The sequence below is a fragment of the Chlorocebus sabaeus genome, chromosome X (assembly GCF_047675955.1).
Source record: "Chlorocebus sabaeus isolate Y175 chromosome X, mChlSab1.0.hap1, whole genome shotgun sequence".
Taxonomy (NCBI): Eukaryota; Metazoa; Chordata; class Mammalia; order Primates; family Cercopithecidae; genus Chlorocebus; species Chlorocebus sabaeus.
The window spans coordinates 128353330-128374947 of record NC_132933.1 but is presented as its reverse complement, the minus strand read 5'-3'; the positions used below and the strand labels follow the sequence as shown (position 1 = coordinate 128374947).

The following is a 21618-nucleotide window of genomic DNA, read 5'->3' as shown; positions in this document are numbered from 1 at the left end:
TTGAATGGAAAAGACATGGTAGTCTACATACGACTACCAAGATGACCGAGATGTTCTTGAAAATCCAGAAGTCTAGAAGACCACTGGATGTCTTTTTTTTTTTTTTTTTTTTTTTTGAGACAGAATCTTGCTCTGTCACCCAGGCTGGAGTGCAGTGGCACAATCTCGGCTCACTGCAAGCTCCGCCTCCCTGGTTCACACCATTCTCCTGCCTCAGCCTCCCGAGTAGCTGGGGCTACAGGGGCCCGCCACCACGCCTGGCTAATTTTTCATACTTTTAGTAGAGCTGGGGTTTCACCATGTTAGCCAGGATGGTCTCAATTTCCTGACCTCATGATCCGCCCGCCTTGGCCTCCCAAAGTGTTGGGATTACAGGGTGTGAGCCTCTGCGCCCGGCTGATGTCTTTTACTGTGTATGTTACTTTTCTTTGCATTTAGAGTAGAGATGCAACTATTTTATTAAGCAAAGAATTGGTTGCATAAACATCCACTGAGGGCACAAAAGCTAAATAGCTACCCACCAATAATCTCATACAGTGAGAAAACTAATCCAATCAGAGACCCGAGGAGTGGTTTCCAGTCACATTTGTACCTTTCCTTAAAGAACATTCTTCCTGTCCTTTTAGTTACATATGTTTATATTTACACATTGCAAAAAACAAAACAAAACAAAACAAGGTTTGGTGGAAATGGCTAAAGTAAGCGGTAGTTTATTCACTCATAATAGGAAGTAACAATTTCATATACTGAGCCCGGAGTGAACTTGAGTTCACTTTTTTTTTTTTTTTTTTGAGAGTGGGGTTTGGGTATGTTGCCTAGGCAGATCTTGAACTTCTGGGCTCACGTGATCCTCCCACCTCTACCTGCAGGGTCGTTGGGACTATAGGTGCATGCCACCATGCCAGGCTCTCAAGTTCACTTGAGATAAACAATACCCAACACTGTGTAAGCATAGACTCCTGTCCAAAAGTGGTGGTGAAGCGTGAAGGGAGCTGTCCTATGGTGGTGGTGTAGAGAAGGCGTATGAAAAAAGTGTCAGTGACCTTACATTTGATCCTTTCCAATGGTAGTAGTGGGGGGAGGTATGAAACAGAGTCAGTGACCTTGCAGTTATCCTGTCCACTGGCACTGGGGAGGTAGGGGAATGTTAGTGACTCTTGACCTCACAATGGATCCCGTCCAACGGTGGTGGTGGGGGGGACATGAAATGCAATTAGTGACTTAATCTTGTGAGGGAAGGAGGGGCAAGGAGCCACGACAAAGAGAATCAGCGACCTAACAATCCAGTCCAAAGGTGTTCCAAAGGTGTTCTCTTGGGAGTGAGGCAGGGAGGTGGGGGTGGGGCTGGGCCATGAAACAGAGTCAGTCTAGTTAGGCCGTAAAATCTAAGTGTCAAGAGGTAGTGAACTGCAAGTCCTCCTCCCTGAAAAGGCGCCTGCGGTTGAGAAGGGTCTTGAGCAGCTCGGAGGATCGGATTCCGGTCTCCCGGCCTCTTCCCAGTCCGCGGGCACCTCGGCTACCTTTCGGCAGTGGAGAACTCAGCCAGGGGCGGAGCCGAGAGCGGCTGCACTTGCCGGGGTGGGCTGAATTCCACGAGCCAGAGAGCTAGGGCTCTGGCGCCGCGCCCGGACAAAAAAAAGAAACGTCACAGAGGCGGCGGCGGCCAATCAGTGGAGGGCGCGCGCGGCCGCGTGCCCCTCGCGCGCCGCGTACGTGCAGCAACCGACTCCGCCCAGCGAGGCGGAGCCTAGGGAAGCCGCGGGCGGCCGTCCGCGGTCCGGGAGCTGTTGCTGCTGCTGCGGCGGCTGCACCGGCGGCACCGAGGCCGAGATCGAGGTCGGGGTGCGCGCTTAGCAAACGTGCCTTATCCGTGCGGCTTGGCTGCGCCAGCCCTTGCGGCCACCCGGGCGTCTAGGCGGGTCTGTGCGCCGCCTCGGCGAGGATGCGGCTGTTCCGGTGGCTGCTGAAGCAGCCGGTGCCCAAGCAGATCGAGCGCTACTCGCGCTTCTCGCCGTCGCCGCTCTCCATCAAGCAGTTCTTGGACTTCGGTGAGTACGGGGCCAAGGGTTCCCATGGGCCCGGGGCCGCCGCCATTCAGGCTGCCACCCCAGATCTCCGCAGCTTCGGGGTAAAGTCCGTGGGAACCGCAGGCGGGGCTAGGGGATATCCGGGGGGCTCTCCTGAGGCTCGGATTTCGGGGCGTGGAGGGGCAGGGCCTGGCCCCCTCGCACCCAGCCTGGGACTTACCCAGAGACACAGAAACGGCGTCTCATTGCAGGACCCTCATCGCAGGCGAGACTCCCCAAACCTGCCATCGTTAGCTTCACATCTACTTGACACAAACCTCACAGCCCTTAAAACTTCAGAACGAGACGTGGGTGGCTTTTTAATGTTTTTATTTTTAGATTTTTTTTTTTTTTTTTTGGTTGGTTAAGAACTGTTTAGAAATACCTTGAGGTTGAATAAATTATGCAACGGCATTTTGTCCCTTTTCTGCTCTAAGGTGTTGCTGTGTGGCTGGAGTGGCAGGACTCGAACTGTTGTCTTCATCAGGTTATGTTAAAGCAGTTAGAGGCCTGCACTGCAGACGCCTTAGATGCTTGGGAAGAGCGGACGCCTGGGTTCGTAGCATCAGAGCAGAGTCTAATACAACTCTGGCTTTAGTGCCAGCACCTTTCGTTTCTCTTCTCCATTGGTGTCCCACCCACATTTCCCCGTCCGGTGGGCTGGTGGGCGGCTTTCACGGATTGAGGTGGGACCAAAGAAGATCCGGGTTCCCAGCCTGCCTCAGGCCTAGCTGAGATGGGAATAGATTCCACCACCTTCTGTTAACTGGATCATGTTTCCCCAGAAAACGAAGGAGCTGGTTGTGAAACACCTAAAAGTAAAACGCATGCATTGAGGTATCAGAATGGAACTCAGCATCCCTGAAGGAAAATAAATCCAGCAGCAAAGATGTTCTAAGCTCTCGAGGGGGAAATTGTGGGGTGTCTGTTAATTTAATGAATTTTGTGTAAATGTCAAGGGTGTCAGTGATAGTGTCAGTTGGGCATAAAAACTAAAGTGCCAAGGAGGTAGAACATTTGAGGAAGACCTGATATGCAAAAAGTGATGTCCATACTTTTTTTTTTTTTTTTTTGAAAAGCTAGGATAGGAAGAGAGGAATAGGCTAAAGTTGAGACCAAATTAAAATTTTAGAAACCAATTTGCCAGAGAATGATGATGAAAGTCAAAGTTCAATGAGACATTGATCTTTGTGTCTTAAAACGTCACTCCCAAAAGCTGTTGGTAGTTTTACTTACCGTCTTGAGAACTACAGAGGTTTGAGGCAGTTTCTGACTTTGGAGTTTAGAAAGTGTTGCTGTTGCTATAAATATAGGCACGTTTTCCATCTTTTAGGTTTAGGGAAGATTCTGAAGGTATCAGCCTTTCATTAGTGTAAACTGAGACAGGATAATTCACAATAAAAGGAACAAAAGGAATCCAGAAACGCCCAGTTCTTTCCACCTTCAAAGTTTAAGTGATAGCTCCAATAGCCAGCCAAAATTTTGGTTAGTTGATTTCCATAGCAACTAGTGTCTACCCGTGTTAATAGGTATTTTGGCAAGGATGTTATGTGAGTAGGAAAACCACAGTGGAGGATATTGTTATCATGGAAAACCTGTGGGGCCAGTATCTGGAAACAAATGTCCTAATTCTGGCTCTGCCACTGGCTCAGAATGTGCCCTTGACTAAGTGACCAAGCCTCACTTGGGGTTCATTTTCCTCATTAATAAAATGAGTAGATTGTATCAGGCGATCTTGAAAAGCGCAGCTCACCACTCTACGATTGTGATTTCAAAGGAGAAGGCATGAACTTTCTAAAAGAAAACTACCAAATCTTTTGATAGGTATTTCCTATAAAAGTCTTCTGATCTATTTTGGGAGGGGTGGAGGGATTCACTAAGGTCATGAGAGAAGCATAATAACTTAAGGGTTTCCTTCAAGTGCTAGATATAGTTATAGTGGAATTTGCTAGAAGTGACAAGACTAGTTTGTAACACCCAGAGATGAATCAGGTGCTAATCAGCCTATCTTTAATGACAGGACAACTAAAAGAAGGGAGTTGTTGCAAAAAGTCCATCTCTACTTCTACTTTTCTCTTAGTTCTGTCTCTTCATAGCAGTTCTATTTTGGCAAGTGATGTGGGAGTTGGAGAATTCAGAATGGGTGTGGGATATTTTTAAGGTGAGGAGAGAGGAGGAGTGAAGAGGCTTCATGCCCCTGTATGATTAGAGAAAACTGCAGGAGAGGGCCAGCTCAGACACTTAAAGCACCAGGTAGCGGGCCGTGGATAAGTGAATGAAGCCAACGAGTGGAGGACTGTGACAAATCCCTGGTATATGGCTAGCTCCAAAGGGGCAGCTGATTGGCACCAATTCAGTATATTTCAAGAGAACTTTGGCATAAACAAAATAGATGGATGGATCAAGTTGGCCCACAGGCTACTAGTTTATGAACTTTATGCCTTTCTTCATGGGTACTTTACAAATGGGACATACATTTTGACTAGAGTAACTAGACAGGGACCAGAGAAAGGAGATACATAGGATATACACAATTTGTTACAACCTTGGTAAATAGGCTTTCTTATGGGAATGTACCACACATCAGTAAGTGAGATTATTTCCTGTGTTCAAAAGTGGAGGCTAAAACTGGTTGTTACTTCAGAAGCAGTGATTTTATTTTAAAGCAGGGGTTCCTGAGCCTCAGCACTCTTGCCATTTCAGGCCAGGTAATTTTGGCAGGAACTGTCTTGTGCACTGTGGGAAGTTGAGCTACATCCCAGGCCTCTACCCACTAGATGCCATGAGCATCTCCCACTCCAAGTCGTGACAACCAAACATGTCTCCAGTCATTGCCAAATGTCCCCTGGGGGAGCAAAATGTCCCCTGGACTTCTGTTGAATCACTGTTTGGAAGGGTTTACTTGAGTGGTTTTCAGGCCAGGGCCTCATACTCTGAATTTTTGTTGTAAATGGTCTGGGGGTGCTAGGGGTGGAGAGCAGAACATTGGTATTTTTAGGAGATCCCCCTGTCATTCTAAAGCATATCCAGGGTTAAGCATCATTAATCAGATGATCTGTCTGATCTACTGGCCCCCTTTCATCTATGTGCAGTATTTTTCTCTATGCTTTTTAAAATAATGAAAGTTTCTTGAACTCCATCTTGACTTGAAATATAGCCTGCCACACAGTTAGCAAATATAGCAAGAATAACAAGTGTTCTAAATGGATTTTTAATGTATAATGGCAATAGTACATTCCAAATGGTGGCATTTTTAAAAATGAGATTTTTATTTTGGGCCTAAGATTACAGTCACATGGTTCCAAATTCAGAAGGTGCAAAAGGACACAGAAAAGCCTACTTCCCACTTGTGCCCACTGGCCTCCCCTTTTTTGCATAAATGACAGTTTATATCTTTGTCTGTACCTTGTTTTTTGATCTTAATACCTTAGAAACAGACCTTTGTATATCTGTACCTGCAGAACTTTGTTTTTCCTTTTTATGTCTTCTGAGAATTTGGTTATATGAATGTACTAGAATTTATTAGCCAACTTTCCCTATTGATGGCTATAATTAATAGGTTGTTTCTAGTCTTTGCTATGGCAACCTGCCCTCCAGTGAATTATTATATGCATTGTCATTTCATGCATGTCCGGGTGTATATATAGGACAGATTCCTAAATGTGAGATTGCTACATCAGCAGGTATGTGCATTTGTAATTTTGACGAACATTGTCAATTGCTTTCCATAAAGGTTGTCTGTTTTCCCCCTCGCTAGAAGTTTCTGAGAGTACCTATCTTCCTATGCCTTCACCACATTATTGTCAAACTTTTGATTGGTAAAAAAAATGGTATATCTAGATAGAATTTTTTTCTCCTTGATTAAAGATGTCTTTATTTTAGTTTTTTATTATGGAGTTTTTTTTTAAAAAAAACTTAGGCGGGTGCCTGTAATTCCAGTGCTTTGAGAGGCCAAGACAGACGATGGCTTGAGATCGGGAGTTTGAGGTCAGCCCTGGGCAACATAGCGAGATCCTGTCTCTTAAAAAAAAAATTAGCCAGGAGTGGTGGTGTCACACACCTGGGGTCTTAGCTACTCAGGAGGCTGAGACAGGAGGATGGCTTGAGCCCAGATTGAAGCTGCAGTGAACTGTGTTTGTGCCACTGCACTCCAGCCTGGGGGATGCACATGTATAGGTAAATACATACATAAATTTTATTGTGTATAATTAAGGTATACAACATGATGTTATGGGATACATATAGTTAAAAGGTTACTACAGTGAAACAAATGAACATATCTATCATCTCACTTAGTCACCCTTTTTTATTTTTGTGGCAAGGTCAGCTAAAATCTACTCATTTAGCATGAATCCCATATACAGTACAATTTTATTATCTATTATATATTCTTCATGTTGTGCAATAGATCTCTAGACCTTAAACATTTACAGAAGTAGAGAGAATAGAATGATGAACTCCTGGGTTTGTTTTATTGATATCCATGTGCTGTTTGTCTGTAGATGTTGTATGTGTGGTCTGTTAGATTTTCTTATCAATGTCATGGTTGTTTCAAAAAGATAAATTTTTGTTTTCAAGAAGATAAATTTTTTTCTTTTTCTATGCTAAGACTAATTTATGTTTTGAATTATCTGTTTTTTAAAGATTTGATAGAACTTCATATGAAAGTGTTTAAACCTGTATGTTTTGGGGAATTTTGCTCTCTGACAGCTTTCTCTATTCTGTGTTATTGATCTCTGTAGATTTTCTGTCTTTTCTAGAGTCCATTTTGATATATTTTTCTTGAAAATTATCCTACTTGGTCAGGCTCGGTGGCTCACGCCTGTAATCCCAGCACTTTGGGAGGCCAAGGCAGGTGGATCACATGAGGTCGGGAGTTTGAGACCAGCCTGGCCAACATGGTGAAACCCCATCTCTACTAAAAATACAAAAATTAGCTGGGCATAGTGGTGGACACCTGTAATCCCAGCTACTGGGGAGGCTGAGGCAGGAGAATTGCTTGAACCCAGGAGGCGGAGGTTGTAGTGAGCCAAGATCATGCCCTTGCACTCCAACCTGGGTGACAAGAGTGAAACTGCATCTCAAAAAAAAAAAAAAAAAAAAAAAAAAAAGAAAATAAAGAAAATTATCCTACTCATTGAGGTTTTTAAGTCAGTTTGGATAGCTGAGATAGTTGTCATTGAACAGTCTTAATTTTCCCTGTGACATTTGTCCCCCCTTCTTCTTAAGTTAGTTGTTTTTTATTTGGTTGGATTTATTAGTTTTATGACTTTTGTTATCTAGTTTATTGTCTGATTTAACTTTAATAATTCCCTCTGATCTCAGGTTTATTTTGCTCTTTTAAAAATTAGGTGCTTTCTGTTCTCACTCACAAGTGGGAGTTGAACAATGAGAACACATTGACACAGGGAGGGGAACATCACACACCAGGGCCTGTCAGGAGGTTGGCAGGTAGAGGAGGGATAGCGTTAGGAGAAATACCTAATGTAGATGACAAGTTGATGGGTGCAGCAAACCACCATGGCATGTGTATACCTATGTAACAAACCTGTACGTTCTGCACATGTACCCCAGAACTTAAAGTATAAGAAAATAAAATTAAATGCTTTCTTCTTTGTTTTGTTTATTTCAGTGTTTAAGGTTAGTTATTCCTCTGAGCACTGCTTTAGCAGCTGATGTGTGTGTATTTGGTCCTTTTTCTCTTAGCTCTTCTGCATCTTCAGGTTTTTATTTTCCTATGAATGAAGAGTTGTTTGAGGGAGTTTAAAAATTTCCAGTGAAGATGCATTCTGTATTTTAATTTTATTTATGTCTAGTTTTGTTGCATTGTGATTACAGAATGTTGTCTGAATTATTCTCTAATTTATTGATGTTAACTTTGAAGCTCATTATATGGTTGTTTTCTGTGAGTGTTCTTTGGGCAGCAAAAAGAAGGTTATACTCTCTTCTCAGGTTGCAGAGTGTGATATATCAGCTCTGTAATATGATGTAATTTAGGTTTTGTGTAACTTTACTTTTTTTAGCCACCTGATTTGTCATGGGTCAAACACAAGAGAAGTTAAAGCCTCCTAATAATGATTCTCTTTCTCCATATAGCTCCTATAGTTTTTGCTTTATGACTATCAGTGTTATGTTTGATGCTTATTAACTCATGTCCTCGTGAGATATGTCCATTAGCATTAGAGTGCTGCCCTTTTACTAGTTGAAGGCTTTTTGGCCTGGATTCATCCTTATTTGACATTGAGATCTAGTTCCCTATTTTCTTGTTTATATTTCCTGGGATGGCATTGCCATCCTTTTATTTTCAGTTTTTCTGAATTACTTTGCTCTAAATATGTCTCTAAATGTAGTGTAAAGTTGGGTTTTGCTTTGTGAATGAATCTTTTTCATGCGGTAAGTTTAACCTATTTATACTTACTGATATGACAGATCTGTCATCTGTAATGGTCAGCATTTGTAATGTTCTGTTGCTTTCTGTTTTTAATACCTCAGTTTTCCTATGTTATATATTTGCTTTGTTTTGCCATATTTATTTTAATAAATAGCTAGGCTTGAATTTTTGGTTCTAGTGGTTATCTTTATAGTTATTACTTTATTTCTATAGACCTTTGTCCCATATGGGCCACCACCTGTCAGCTATGAGACCTTTGAGCACTTGAAATGTGGTCGAAAAACGGAATTGACTCAATTTAAATTTAAAACGGATACTTGATTCAGTTAATTTTTACATCTGTGTGGAATATTTTGGATATGTAAACCCACTTTATCACCTGTAAATTGTATGAAATCTCTTTATAGGTCAATTATTTTTGATAGAAATTTAGCCTCTGAATTGAGATGTGCTTTCAGTATAAAATACACACTGGATTTCAAAGACTTAATGTAAAAATCGTAAAATATCAGTACATCTTATATTGATTGCATGTTGAAATGGTAATATTTTAGATATGTTGGGTTACATGGAATATTATCAAAAACTTTATTTCTTTTTTATGTTGTGGCTACTAGGACATTTTAAATTATATATATGGCTCACATGTTTCTTTTGTTTGTTTGTTTGAGACGGAGTTTACTCTTGTTGCCCAGGCTGGAGGGCAATGGTGCAATCTTGGCTCACCACAACCTCCGCCTCCCAGGTTCAAGCAATTCTCCTGCCTCAGCCTTCTAAGTAGCTAGGATTACAGGCATGCGCCTCCATGCCCAGCTAATTTTGTATTTTTAGTAGAGACAGGGTTTCTCCATGTTGGTCAGGCTGGTCTTGAACTCTCGACCTCAGGTGATCCGCCCGCCTCAGCCTCCCAAAGTGCTAGGATTACAGGCGTGAGCCACCACGCCCGGCCTGGCTCACATATTTCTATTGGACAGTGTGGCTTCAGATAAATATATGTTAATTCCTTATTGGGAGCAGTGAAAACATCACATTTTAATGTTCAGAATAAACATTTATTGAATTTATTTTATTTATTTTATTTATTTATTTATTTATTTATTTACTTACTTACTTATTTGAGACAGGGTCTTGCTGTGTCGCCCAGGTTGGAGTAGTGGCATGGTCTTGGCTCACTGTAACCTCTGCCTCTCAGGTTTAGGTAATTCTCCTGCCTCAGCCTCCCGAGTAGCTGGGATTACAGGCGTCTGCCGTCACACCTGGCTAATTTTTGTATTTTTAGTAGAGATGGTATTTTTCCATGTTGCCCAGGCTGGTCTCGAACTCCTGACCTCGGGTGATCCACCCGCCTCTGCCTCCCAAAGTGCTGGGATTACAGACATGAGTCACTGTCCCTGGCCTGAATTTATTTCCTTAAATATAACTTTCACATGTCTTGTTCCATATTTTTTTTCTGTAAACCTCTCTGGAATTTTGGATCAATTTATTGTTTTTCACTGGCAGTTAATATTATGGTGGCTCCTTGTTATATTTGCCCAAATTTGAGTTCTCTTTCCCTTAAGCAGTTGTGATAAATTAAAAATTCTCTTAATTATATAAGAAAAGGAGAAGTTGGACTATTATGGCATAAAGATAGAACCTTCTGAATGTTGAATGAGTTGGTAGGAAATGATTCACATTTTCTTTTGGACTTGCTTTTCATCTTCCAGTCTCGCCCTGTCGGCTTCTGGTTCCCGTGTTAACCACTTTTGTCTCCTCCCTGCAGACTGACCTCCCATTTGTTTGATTTTCTAGTTACTTTTGCACAGCCACACTTGCATTAAAGAGATTTTGCTCCTGCCTCCTTTTCTTAGATTTTATCCTCATTGTCTCTTTCCGAAGGACAGGCACTTACCTCTTCTTTGTAACCTCTCACAGCTTCCTCAGCTCAGCTTGCTTTGCAGAGTGGGTGCTACATGAATGGCAACTACTGATGGCATGCCTGACTCCACATTGAGGTTATTAAACATTATGTCACTTTCATTTAGTCAGTTATATAAGGTTATTTATTTATTTTATTTATTTATTTTGAGATGGAGTCTCACTGTGTTGCCCAGGCTGGAGTGCAGTGGTGCCATCTCGGCTCACTGCAACCTCCGCCTACTGGGTTCAAGCAGTTCTCGTGCCTCAGCCTCCTGAGTACCTGGGACTACAGGCATGTGCTACCACACCCGGCTAATTTTTGTATTTTTAGTAGAGACGGGGTTTCACTGTCTTGGCCAGGCTGGTCTCGAACTCCTGACTTCAGGTGATCCACCTGCCTCTGCCTTCCAAAGTGTTGGGATTACAGACGTGAGCCACTGTGCCCAGCCAAGTTTAAACTTCCATAGTGTCCCCACATGTAAATATAGCATCTCTCAAATAAAACCATCAGAAAGCAGATTGTCTGACAGCCCTGCCATCTTTTTACAAAACTTCATATTTTGATTTCTGTCATAATCACACTGGCTCTGTGAACCTCAGAGCCTTTAGCTCTTAGAAGGTAGCGGCCAGTTTCCCCATTCTTACTATTCTTAAAGTTTAAGGGCCCAGCCATCTTCTTTTCCTTTAGAAAGTATTTTAAGATACTTTGGAGATACTTTGGAGGTCCTTTGCAAAGTCTTGTCTTTTTAAGTCATTTTGTTCCTCGAAGTCTGATCACCACTGGGGACAACAGTGATTGCGTTCTTGGAGAAAATGAAAAGGTTTTTTAAAAAATTATGTTAGGAAAAGGGAAAAACAATCTTGTTCTGCTTCTGAGTGTGTTTATTTTGTACCTTTACATATGTAAATGACAGATTTTTTTTTTTTTTCCCTGTAAGCAGTAGTTTTTCTACTACAAGGTGTCACCAGGAATTAGACCAACCTGTTTGGAGAAAGGAACCAACTATTCCAAAGTAAAGGGGAAGAGAAAAATTTAGTTGAGGGTAAAGATATCTAACTTGGCTTATTGCATCTTGACCAGCTTTTAAATTTAAATAAAGAATTGGTCCAGGCACTGCGGCTAATTCCTGTAATCCCAGCATTTTGGGAGGCTGAGGCAGGAGGATCACTTGAGTCCAGGAGTTTGAGACCAGCCCGGGCAACACAGTGAGACCCCTGTCTCTACAAAAAAAATTAGCCAGGCATAGTGGTGCACCCCTGTGGTCCCGGCTACATGGGAAGCTGAGGTGGGAGGATCCCTTGAGCCTGGGAAGTTGAGGCTGCAGTGAGCTGTGATCGTGTCACTGCACTCCAGCCTGGATGATAGAGCAAGACCATGTCTCAAAAAAAGAAGGAGGGAGGGAAGTAGAAACGGAAGGAAAGAAGGGAGGAAAGGAAGGAAAGAAGGAGGAAGTGAGAGCTTTTTGGGCCTTTAAGATCTGATAAGGCTGCATTTTAACATGACGTGGTTTATCTGGCTCTGGGGCAGCTCTCAGGCACGAAAGTCATAGCTCTGGCCTCACTGTCTTTGTAGCACTTACGTTTTGTGTGCTTTTGAAAGTGGAGACAGCTGCAGTTACTGACCTATTGATAGTTGGGTGGTTTCCTCCCATTAAGCTTTTGGAAAATTGATCAGACTGTTGGCAAGATTTGGGAAACCTTTGTTTTGTTACTGGATGGAATCTGAAAATATCACTGCTTTTTCTTTTCCTTTATATATATATATTCCATTATTTTACTTCCATGGTGATCTGATTTTAGAGTTGGGCAAATCCTTTTATTTTAGGAATACCCTGGTCTAAGAATGTCAACCTATAGCCTGAGGGCTGGCCACCTGTTTTCTTTTTCTAATGAATAGACTGTTTTTTAAAAAGAGTACAGTCTGTCCTCCGTATCTGTGGGTTCCATATCCATGGATTCAATCAACCTTAGATAGAAAATATTCAGAAAAAAACTTCCACAAAATTCCAAAAAGCAAAATTTGAATTTGCCTCCTATTGAATACTATGTTGAATCCATGTAAATGAAATGATGTGTAGGCCTTGTAACTAGTCTAGAGATAATTTAAAGTATATGGAAGGATGTGCATAGGTCATATGCAAATACTCTAGGCCATTTTATGTAAGGGACTTGAGTATCCATGGATTTTGATATCCAAGGGTATCCTGGAACCAATCCCCCAGAAATACTGAAAGGCAGTTTTAGGTTTACAGCAAAATTGAGCAGAAGTACAGAGTGCCCACAGAACCCCTCCCCACCCCCAAACACAGTCTCTGCCACCATCAGTATCCTGCACCAGTGTGGGACATTTGTTATAATTGATGAACCAACATGGACCCATCATTATCACCTAAAGTCCATAGTTTACATTAGGGCTCATTCTTTGTGTTGCACACTGTGGATTTTGACAACTCCTGTTTTTGTAAATAAAGTTTTACTGGAACACAGCCATACTCATTCATCACATATTGTTAGTGACTTTTGTCCATCTACAACAGCAGAATTGAGTATTGACAGAGACTATATGGCCCACAAAGCCAAAAATGTTTACTATCTGGTCCTGTACAGAAAGTTTGTTGATCCCTGTTCTAAGACAAATCATTTCCCTCTTTAAAGAACTGAGCAGTGATTGGTCTTAATGTCCATTTAAGTGGTAAAGCTCTGTTTCTCCTGTATGCTATTAACAATAAACTTTGGCTATCTGGAGTGTGACTTTTGGGGTAGTGAAGACTTTTCCAGGTAATCGGGTGGTTTACCTATAGGATATCTGTCTCAGAGTGGAATTACCATATGAAAGCCTCTGACATTTTATAGCTTTAATTTATCCAGGGCTGTCAGCAAAGTTTAACTGAATCAGTTTCTCCATAACCCTGCCAAAATGAGGTTTTATGATTTTAATTGCATCATAGGTAACACAGGAATGAAAAGTGCTTTTTCCTTTGCTTGGGTTTTTTTTGGTCTGCTTTTTGTTCTGTGTAAAGTGCTATTGGCCATTTTGTAACCAGAATCTGGAGATTTTATCATTTGCATAAATTCCTGTGTGTATTTGGCATAGCAAGCTATTGTGCTGTGTAAGTATCGTTTCCTTTGGCAAAGTAATTATCAAAGTATAAAATTGAAGACATTTGGAAAGAATTGCTGTATTACCTGTAATTTTGTGATAGCCCTTCCCGCCTTTGCCCATATATTTACATGTGTTAACACTGTATGTTGGTTTCCTTTTTATCTAGTGCACAGTCTGTGTTTTCATATGGTCAGTATCACCTATATCATTTACAGTGCTTTTATCATGGTCAGATTTGTCACCCTTAGCAGAGTTTGTAAGTAGTTATTAAATCTCTCTGGAATCCATTGCCATTTTCTGATGAGCCTTTGTAGCTAACTCGTTTTCACCCTGTTCTACTGTTAAGTTGCCCAACAATTATTAAGACCTCAAGTTTTTCTCTTGAAACTTGGCTGTTTCTCTTTTATGTTGGCTGTTTCTCTTTGATCATATGCTAAGCTCTCAGAGTAGTTTGTATTTGTGGGTTCTAGTCAACACGGCAACTTTTCTGATTTTAACTAAATATCACATTTTAACTTTGTAATGTATGTTGAAATTTGGTGAGGGCAGTTGCTTATTTATTACTTTACACTTTAAATAATTTTTGCTTTTCTTGTGTACTAATTCTTCTTGATAAATTAGTCATTGTGCACCTTGAATAGCATATCATCAAAAGTGTGCTAAGGGAACTGTGGGTGGGTTACGTGGTGTTCTAGGGTTTCCATCTTTGTCATGTACTTGGCATTGAAACTGGCATTGAGGCCAGACTTGGTGGCTCACGCCTGTAATCCCAGCACTTTGGGAGGCCAAGGTGGGCGAATCACTTGAGGTCAGGAGTTCGAGACCAGCCTGGCCAACATGGTGAAACCCCATCTCTACTAAAAAAGTACAATACAAAACAAAAAATCAGCTGGGAGTGGTGGCTCACATCTGTAATCCCAGCTACTCGGGAGGCTGAGTCAGGAGAATTGTTTGAACCTGGGAGGTGGAGGTTGCAGTCAGCCGAGATCTTGCCACTGTACTCCAGCCTGGGTGACAGAACAAGACTCTGTATCCAACAAACAAACAAACAAACAAAGGAAAAACTAGCATTGAAGTATCTTCAGTTAGCCTGTTTCGCTTTTATGGCAGGGAGGCTAGTTTACCACTATACTTGCCTTCATGGGAGAGCTGGGTTTGATTGTGACCCATGGTGGATGTCCTTCATATCCCTCAAGGAGAACCCCGTTCTTGGTCATTGTCTCATCTTAACTCTGAGATTATACCTTTTGTCATAATGAATGGCACAAAAATTATAGTAAACTATTACATTTGCACAGGTCAGCGTTTCTATTCCCACTAATTGAATACTTAGGGTTCTAACTCAGTGGTATGTTATTTCCCTAAGGGTCACCTAAACAGTTGTGATTTTATTTTCATTCTTGGACTTGATCTATGATTCTACTTAACCATTTGAGTTGTACCAGTGTTGCTTTCTCTCTTACCAGGGCATGGAGGTCAGTATATAATAGTCTCACTGTTGGGAAGAAATTATCATCTCTCTAACATTTTCCCACACCATGAAGTTAAATATTTCACCATGTGTTGCTGGCCAGAAAACAGTAGGGCCTTTTGAAATTTGTAACTTACATATATTTTCTCACAATTGTTACATTTTCATAGACCAGAGAACACTCAGGCTTCTATCTGAACCTTTTCTTGGATCTGTTCTAGTAGGGTATAATGTTTCCTTAAGCTTGCTAGCAGATATTTCTTAATACCTGCCTGTGGATTTTGTATAACTTTGGTTAATTTCTCCTCCTGATTCTGCAGTTAAATAGAAAACAAAGTAGTTGTTGCTATATTACTATTCCTGCATTGGTCATGTAATGTGCTCTTGTGAGCACTTTATTTGTAATAGACTCTTCTGGGAGGAAGCTGCTTGTCTCAGGGAGTCTCCTGTTCTCTAGAAATTGCCCTTCATGGCCAGGGTACTGCTTCTTTTGTTAGAGCTCCTTACATATTCTCTACCCTGTTATCTCTGGCCTACACACTCCTATTCCTGTTTCTTTGACCTGAGCTTGACTTCAGGGAAGCTATTGGAGAAGGAAATTAAAATGGACTCTTGGCCGGGTGCAGTGACTCACGCCTATAATAATCCCAACGCTTTGGGAGGCCGAGGCAGGCAGATCACATGAGATCAGGAGTTTGAGACCAGCCTGGCAAACATGGTGAAACCCCATCTCTAATAAAATACAAAAAAAATTAGCCAGGCATGGTGGCACTTGCCTGTAATTCTAGCTACTTAGGAGGCTGAGGCAGGAGAATTGCTTGAACCCGGGAGGCAGAGGTTGCAGTGAACCAAGATTGCGCCACTGCAGTCCAGCCTGGGCGATGGAGTGAGACTCCGTCTCAAAAAAAAAAAAAGACTTTATATGGCACCTGAAAAAGATTCAGTAGATTCTACTAGCACTTACTGAGTACTTACCAACTAAAATAGGATATCATCTCATTCTCCCAACAGCCATGCCCATTTTACCAATTAGGAAACTGAAGTTCTGAGCAGGTAAGAAAATGACTCACACATATAATAGATAGTAGAGCCACGTGTCTGCCTGCCTGATCGTCTTACCACCTCTTTATAGCAGAGAAAGTAGGTGAGGGATTGGGCGCAGTGTGTGAGCAAAAACAAACTGGAGGAAAGGACCGTGGAGTTCATTGTCACCGCCTCCCAAGCATTACCACATCCTGAAGCACAGCCGTTTCTTTCTCGAGTTTGTTTAGTTTTTATCTTCCCCATTTAAGATCATCTAAAAGTGAAAGGGAAAAAAGAGATCTGACACTGAAAAGTCTCTTACAGAGTACAAAGATGTTTGTGGTCAGTTTCCTATGAGGCTGAAATACAACTCAAAGGTGAAAATAAAGACAACAGTACATGGGTAAATAAAAAATTGGGGATGCTTAATAGCCATTGTCTGGGCTTGAGGAGTTCTTTGATTTGTTTACCCTCACTGAATTTTCTGTGATTAGATGCTAGTCCATGGTTCTTAGGCCTGGCTGCTCATGAGAATCATCTGGGGAGCTCCTAAAATGAGTGACACCTGCTCCCTACATAAACCAATTAAATCAATCGCTGCGGGTAGGAGTCTAGGTGCTGGTGCTTTTGGGTTACCCAGGCGATTGTGTAATAATATTCTTCCAGAGTTAAAACCACAGTGTTAGATCTGGTGAAATTTTTGCCCAAGAGCTATGAACTACTTTAGGGGATAGAGTCTGTAAGTGAGATGCCAAAGGTTAACACTGAAGTCATTCTGGAGTCCATCAGCATTAGTTGAAAGTTCTGGATTTGGAATGAAATGGAAACTAAGAAGCATTGGGAAATTGCCAAGGCATAGTCATTGCCTTTGAGGAGCTCATAGATAAATGAGAAGCTGGGACAGATACATAAATTTATATATGCTAGCCAGAAGGATGAATCATATGATTTTGTGGTATCTTTTCTGCTGTCCCTACCTCTCCCTTAAATGTTTTTGAAATAAGGGTGGTTTCTGGGAACAGGTAAGGTGTTAACCCAATTATCCTTTATCCGAAATGTTGTTGGAGGCTTCCTAGATAGAGATCACGAAAAGAAGAACAAAATGTAAATGTGCATACCCTTTTTCTTTTTCTTTTTTTTTTTTTTTTTTTGGACAGAGTCTCCCTGTGTTGACCAGGCTGGAGTGCAGTGGCGTGATCTTGGCTCACTGTAAGCTCTGCCTCCCGGGTTCATGCCATTCTCCTGTCTCAGCCTCCCGAGTAGCTGGGACTACAGGTGCCTGCCACCTCACCTGGCTAATTTTTTGTATTTTTAGTAGAGACGGGGTTTCACCATGGTCTCGATCTCCTGACCTCGTGATCTGCCCACCTCAGCCTCCCAAAGTGCTGAGATTACAGGCATGAGCCACCGTGCCTGGCGCCTTTTTCTTGACTTCCACCTTTTTTCCTTGGCTGTTTACTCCTAGCATTGCTCTCCAGAGTTGTCTTAGAATTTACATTAGTAGGCAAGGTTAGTGTATGATAAATAACTGTATAGAGAGACAAACAAAAATCTTAGCCTCTTAGACTAATTCTTTGGGAACTTGAGCTTAGAGATTGATGTGGTTTGGCTCTGTGTCACTACCCAAATCTCATGTTGAATTATGATCTTCAGTGTTGGTGGTGGGGCCTGGTAGGAGGAGATTGGATCATGGGGGCAGATTTACCCCCTTGCTGTTCTCGTGATAACGAGTGAGTTCTCATGAGATCTGGTTGTTTAAAAGTGTGTAGCACTTCACCCTTCGCTCTCTCTATCCTGCCACCATGTGAAGATGTGCTTGCTTCCCCTTCGCCTCTGCCATGATTGTAAGTTTCCTCAGGCCACCCCAGCCATGTGGAACTGTGAGTCAATTAAACCTCTTTCCTTCATAAATTACCCAGTCTCAGGTAGTTCTTTCTAGCCACATGAGAACAAACTAATATGGAGATTATCCGTAATTTTCCCAATTTTACACATGAGAAAGTAGAAGCCCCACATAAGGAAGAGACTGTCCCAATCATCGGCTAGTTGTTGGTATAACATCTTGGCCACCTCTTCCAAAGGGAACGAGAAATTATTCTTTTTATGAGGCCAAGGGAACTTACATTTGTGTGCCACTCTCTGCTAAACACAATAGTAGTTAGCTGTAATTCTCACCGCGTCCACATAAAGTAAGTGTTTCCATTTTTTGGATGAAGAGTGTAAAGCTTAGATAGTTTAAGTCTCTTACCTAAGCAAAGTTAGGGGCAAAGCCATGGTTAAAATTCAGGTAGAGTGAGGTAGGTTGGTTTGTTTTTTGGAGACAGAGTGTTCCTCTGTCGCCCAGGCTGGAGTATGTGGTGTGATCTTGGCTTACTGCAACCTCCTCCTCCAGGTTCGAGTGATTCTCCTGCCTTAGTCTCCCAAGTATCTGGGATAACAGGCACCTGTCACCACGCCTGGCTAATTTTTTTGTATTTTTAGTAGAGATGGGGTTTCACCATGTTGTCTAGGCTGGTCTTGAACTCCTGACCTCAAGTAATCCACCCACCTTGGCCTGTCAAAGTGCTGGGATTACAAGCAAGATTGAGCCTTTAAACCTATGCTCTTTTCAGTTTAACATAGTATACCATTGTCCCCAATGCAATTATTTATAGCAAATATAGTCTGTATTAGCAATGCTGAGGTTTTGTCTAAATTTATTCTGTTACACAATCAGGAAATGGTATAATCTAATGCTTATCTAATTTTATTATTTCAGAACTATCAGATTGATACCTACTCCACTTACTTACAATGAAATAATTATACTTCTGAAAACCACTACTTGTTGGTCTGCATTATCATCTCTGGGAATATGAGAAGCAGTATATGCAGACTTGTACTCCAGTCTTAATTTCTGGTGCCTACCAGCAGCGTGAGCCTGGGCAAATCACTTAATCCCACTACACTTCAGTGTCCTTATCTACAAAATAGAAATGCTAGTGGCTAATCATAGGGTGGTTGCATTGATGACACTGAGAACGTATGGCATAGTGCATAGCACATGATAGGTGCTTGGTAGATGTTGGTTATGAATTTACTGTGAGAAGTTAGTGACAGCATTTCCTGGATGAAGTCAGCTTTCTGCTAAGAATAAAAGCTGGGTAGGGAGCTCTTAACCTTGAATGTTAATTATCTTCAAGTTTGTTGGCTGAAGGTCTCAGCTGTATAAAACTGATCATTTTCCAAGAAACATAGCACTTTCAGCTCTTTTGTGCTTTGAGTATGACTTGCTTTGGATTCCCTTTGATCACTGTGATGGCTAACTAAACGATTTGCCTTAGTTAACCTCAAATATGAGTACAGTGTGACCATTAGCTATTCCTGCTTCCATGACAACAAGGCATCCTGTAACTCACCAGTTTACCATTAGGACTAGATTCTAAGCTCCCTTCTGGAATTAGGTTGGTATGGGTGCATGGTGGCTTTGGCCGCATAGTGCTTGCTACTCACATGCTCTAGCTGGTCACAGCTTTATTTGTGACATCTGTTCTGAACACATCATGTCTCTTCTTTTCCACTCTCTGGCCTGACACACCATATTGACTGTTACTGCCACTGTATTATTGTCTTCCTACCTCCCTTTTGGCTCTTCTTATGATCTTAAGGATTGAATACCCTTAACCAAATATATAGAATGAATTGACCTGTAAGAGGGATTTACCATTACCTGCAAATGTTATCTTGAACCCCTGAATTTTATTTGCTATGTTAACTTTGTAACTGAACTTATTGGGTGTTTTAATTTTCAGTTGTGATCAGAGGTTTTGTGTGTGTGTGTTTGTATGTGACACAGGCTCTCACTCTGTCACCTAGGCTGGAGTGCAGTGGTGCAATCTTGGCTCCCTGCAGCTTCGACCTCCCGGGCTCAAGTGATCCTTGCATCTCAGCCTCTGAGTACCCAGGACTACAGGTGCACACCACCACATCTGGCTAATTTGTGTATTTTTTGTAGAAATGGGGTTTCACCATATGCACCAGGCTGGTCTCGAACTCTTGAGTTCAAGTGATCCTCCCACCCCGGCCTCCCTTTGGGTTTACAGGTGTGAGCCACCACACCCAACCAGGAAATTTTTGTTGTTGTTGTTGAGACGAAGTCTCACTCTGTCGCCCAGGCTGGAGTGCAGTGGCATGATCTTGGCTCACTGTAACCTCCACCTCCCAGGTTCAAGCGATTCTCATGCCTCAGCCTCCCAAGTAGCTGGGAATACAGGCACGTGCCACCACACCTGGCTAATTTTTTTTGTATTTTTAGTAGAGATGGGGTTTCGCCATGTTGCCCAAGCTGGTCTCGAACACCTGAGCTCAAGTGATCCTCCCACCTTGGCTTGCCACTGGGATTACAGGTGTGAGCCACTGTGCCCAGCCAGGAAATATTTATTGAATACCTACAATGTACCAGGTATTGTACTAATGGACTCTTCAATCTTTTGAGGAATCATGATACAGGACGTAGAACTCATGGAACTCAGTGACCGAGGCAGTGGCAGAGGGCATTGCCCAAGCGGAGGGCACAACTTCTGGGCCCACAGAGAAATCCATTCACAGCTTGCTTTGGCTTTGTTATACAGAGCAGCAGTTTTCTCACTAGTCTGTGTAGATATATATTTCAAAAGAGCAGACAAATAGGATTTCTAAAGAGAGAGGATCAAGAGACTACTACCTGGATTAAGAACTCTGTCCCAATCACCTTGGTACCCCCTTTTCCTATCAGAAGAACAAAAATCATTACATGAAGGATACCATGGGTATCAGACCCCATTAGGAAGCTCTGCATATAGTAGCATGTTTTGTATGAGATTTTTGTATTTTTTTTTTAAGAATAGAATGATTCTAGTTATAGGAAGATTTTTATTAGTTAGTTTGCCGTATTTGCTTTATTTTTCCCTATTCCCCCCCCTTCTCTCTCTCTCTCTCCCTCTCACATACACATGCTTTATGCTTTTTTGCTGAAGCATCTGAGAATAAATTGCAGACATCATGCCTCTTTACCCCTAGATACTTAAGCATGTATGTCCTCAGCTTAAGGGCATTCTCCTAATAACCATGATACAGTTATTACCCTTGGGGAATTCATCATTGATATAAAAATAAAATGGACCATCTAAATTTCCCTTAATGGCTCATGCCTGTAATCCCAGCACTTTGAGAGGCTCAGGCTGGTGGATCACCTGAGGTCAGGAGTTCAAGACCAGCCTGGCCAACATGGTGAAAACCTGTGTCTACTAAAAATACAAAAATTAGCCGGGCGTGGTGGCGCACATCTGTTATCCCAGCTATTCAGGAGGCTGAAGTAGAAGAATCTCTGGAACTTGGGAGGCGCAGGTTGCAGTGAGCGGGGATCATGCCACTGCACTCCAGCTTGGGCGACAGAGCAAGACACTATCTCAAAAAAGTAAAACTAAAAAAATAATAAATTTCTCGTAATGGCTGCCGGTTCCTGTATTGGACAACTCTCGGGTCTAGAACACTCTCAGAAGGCACTGCAGCAGAGGCGGCTGCTGAGTATAGTGCTGCAGAGCCCATGGTGGGGGGGAGGAGACTCCCACCTCAGCAATGCAGTAGACCAGTAGCGGGCAGGAGTGACAGGAAGGCTGGCTGGGTGCAAACAGGAGAATGAACTAAA

General features: G+C 42.1%; 1 protein-coding gene across 1 annotated transcript in view; it reads left to right on the top strand.

Annotated features, from left to right (window-relative positions):
• Positions 1-1742: 1742 nt before the first annotated feature.
• The window catches only part of PDK3 (pyruvate dehydrogenase kinase 3), an 85891-nt gene continuing 66015 nt past the window's right edge, over positions 1743-21618 (top strand). Inside the window, exon 1 of the mRNA XM_007991314.3 lies at positions 1743-2048. Within this exon, the coding sequence (XP_007989505.1) occupies positions 1943-2048 (106 nt within the window). The 5' untranslated portion in view covers positions 1743-1942. The remainder of the gene's footprint in view (positions 2049-21618) is intronic.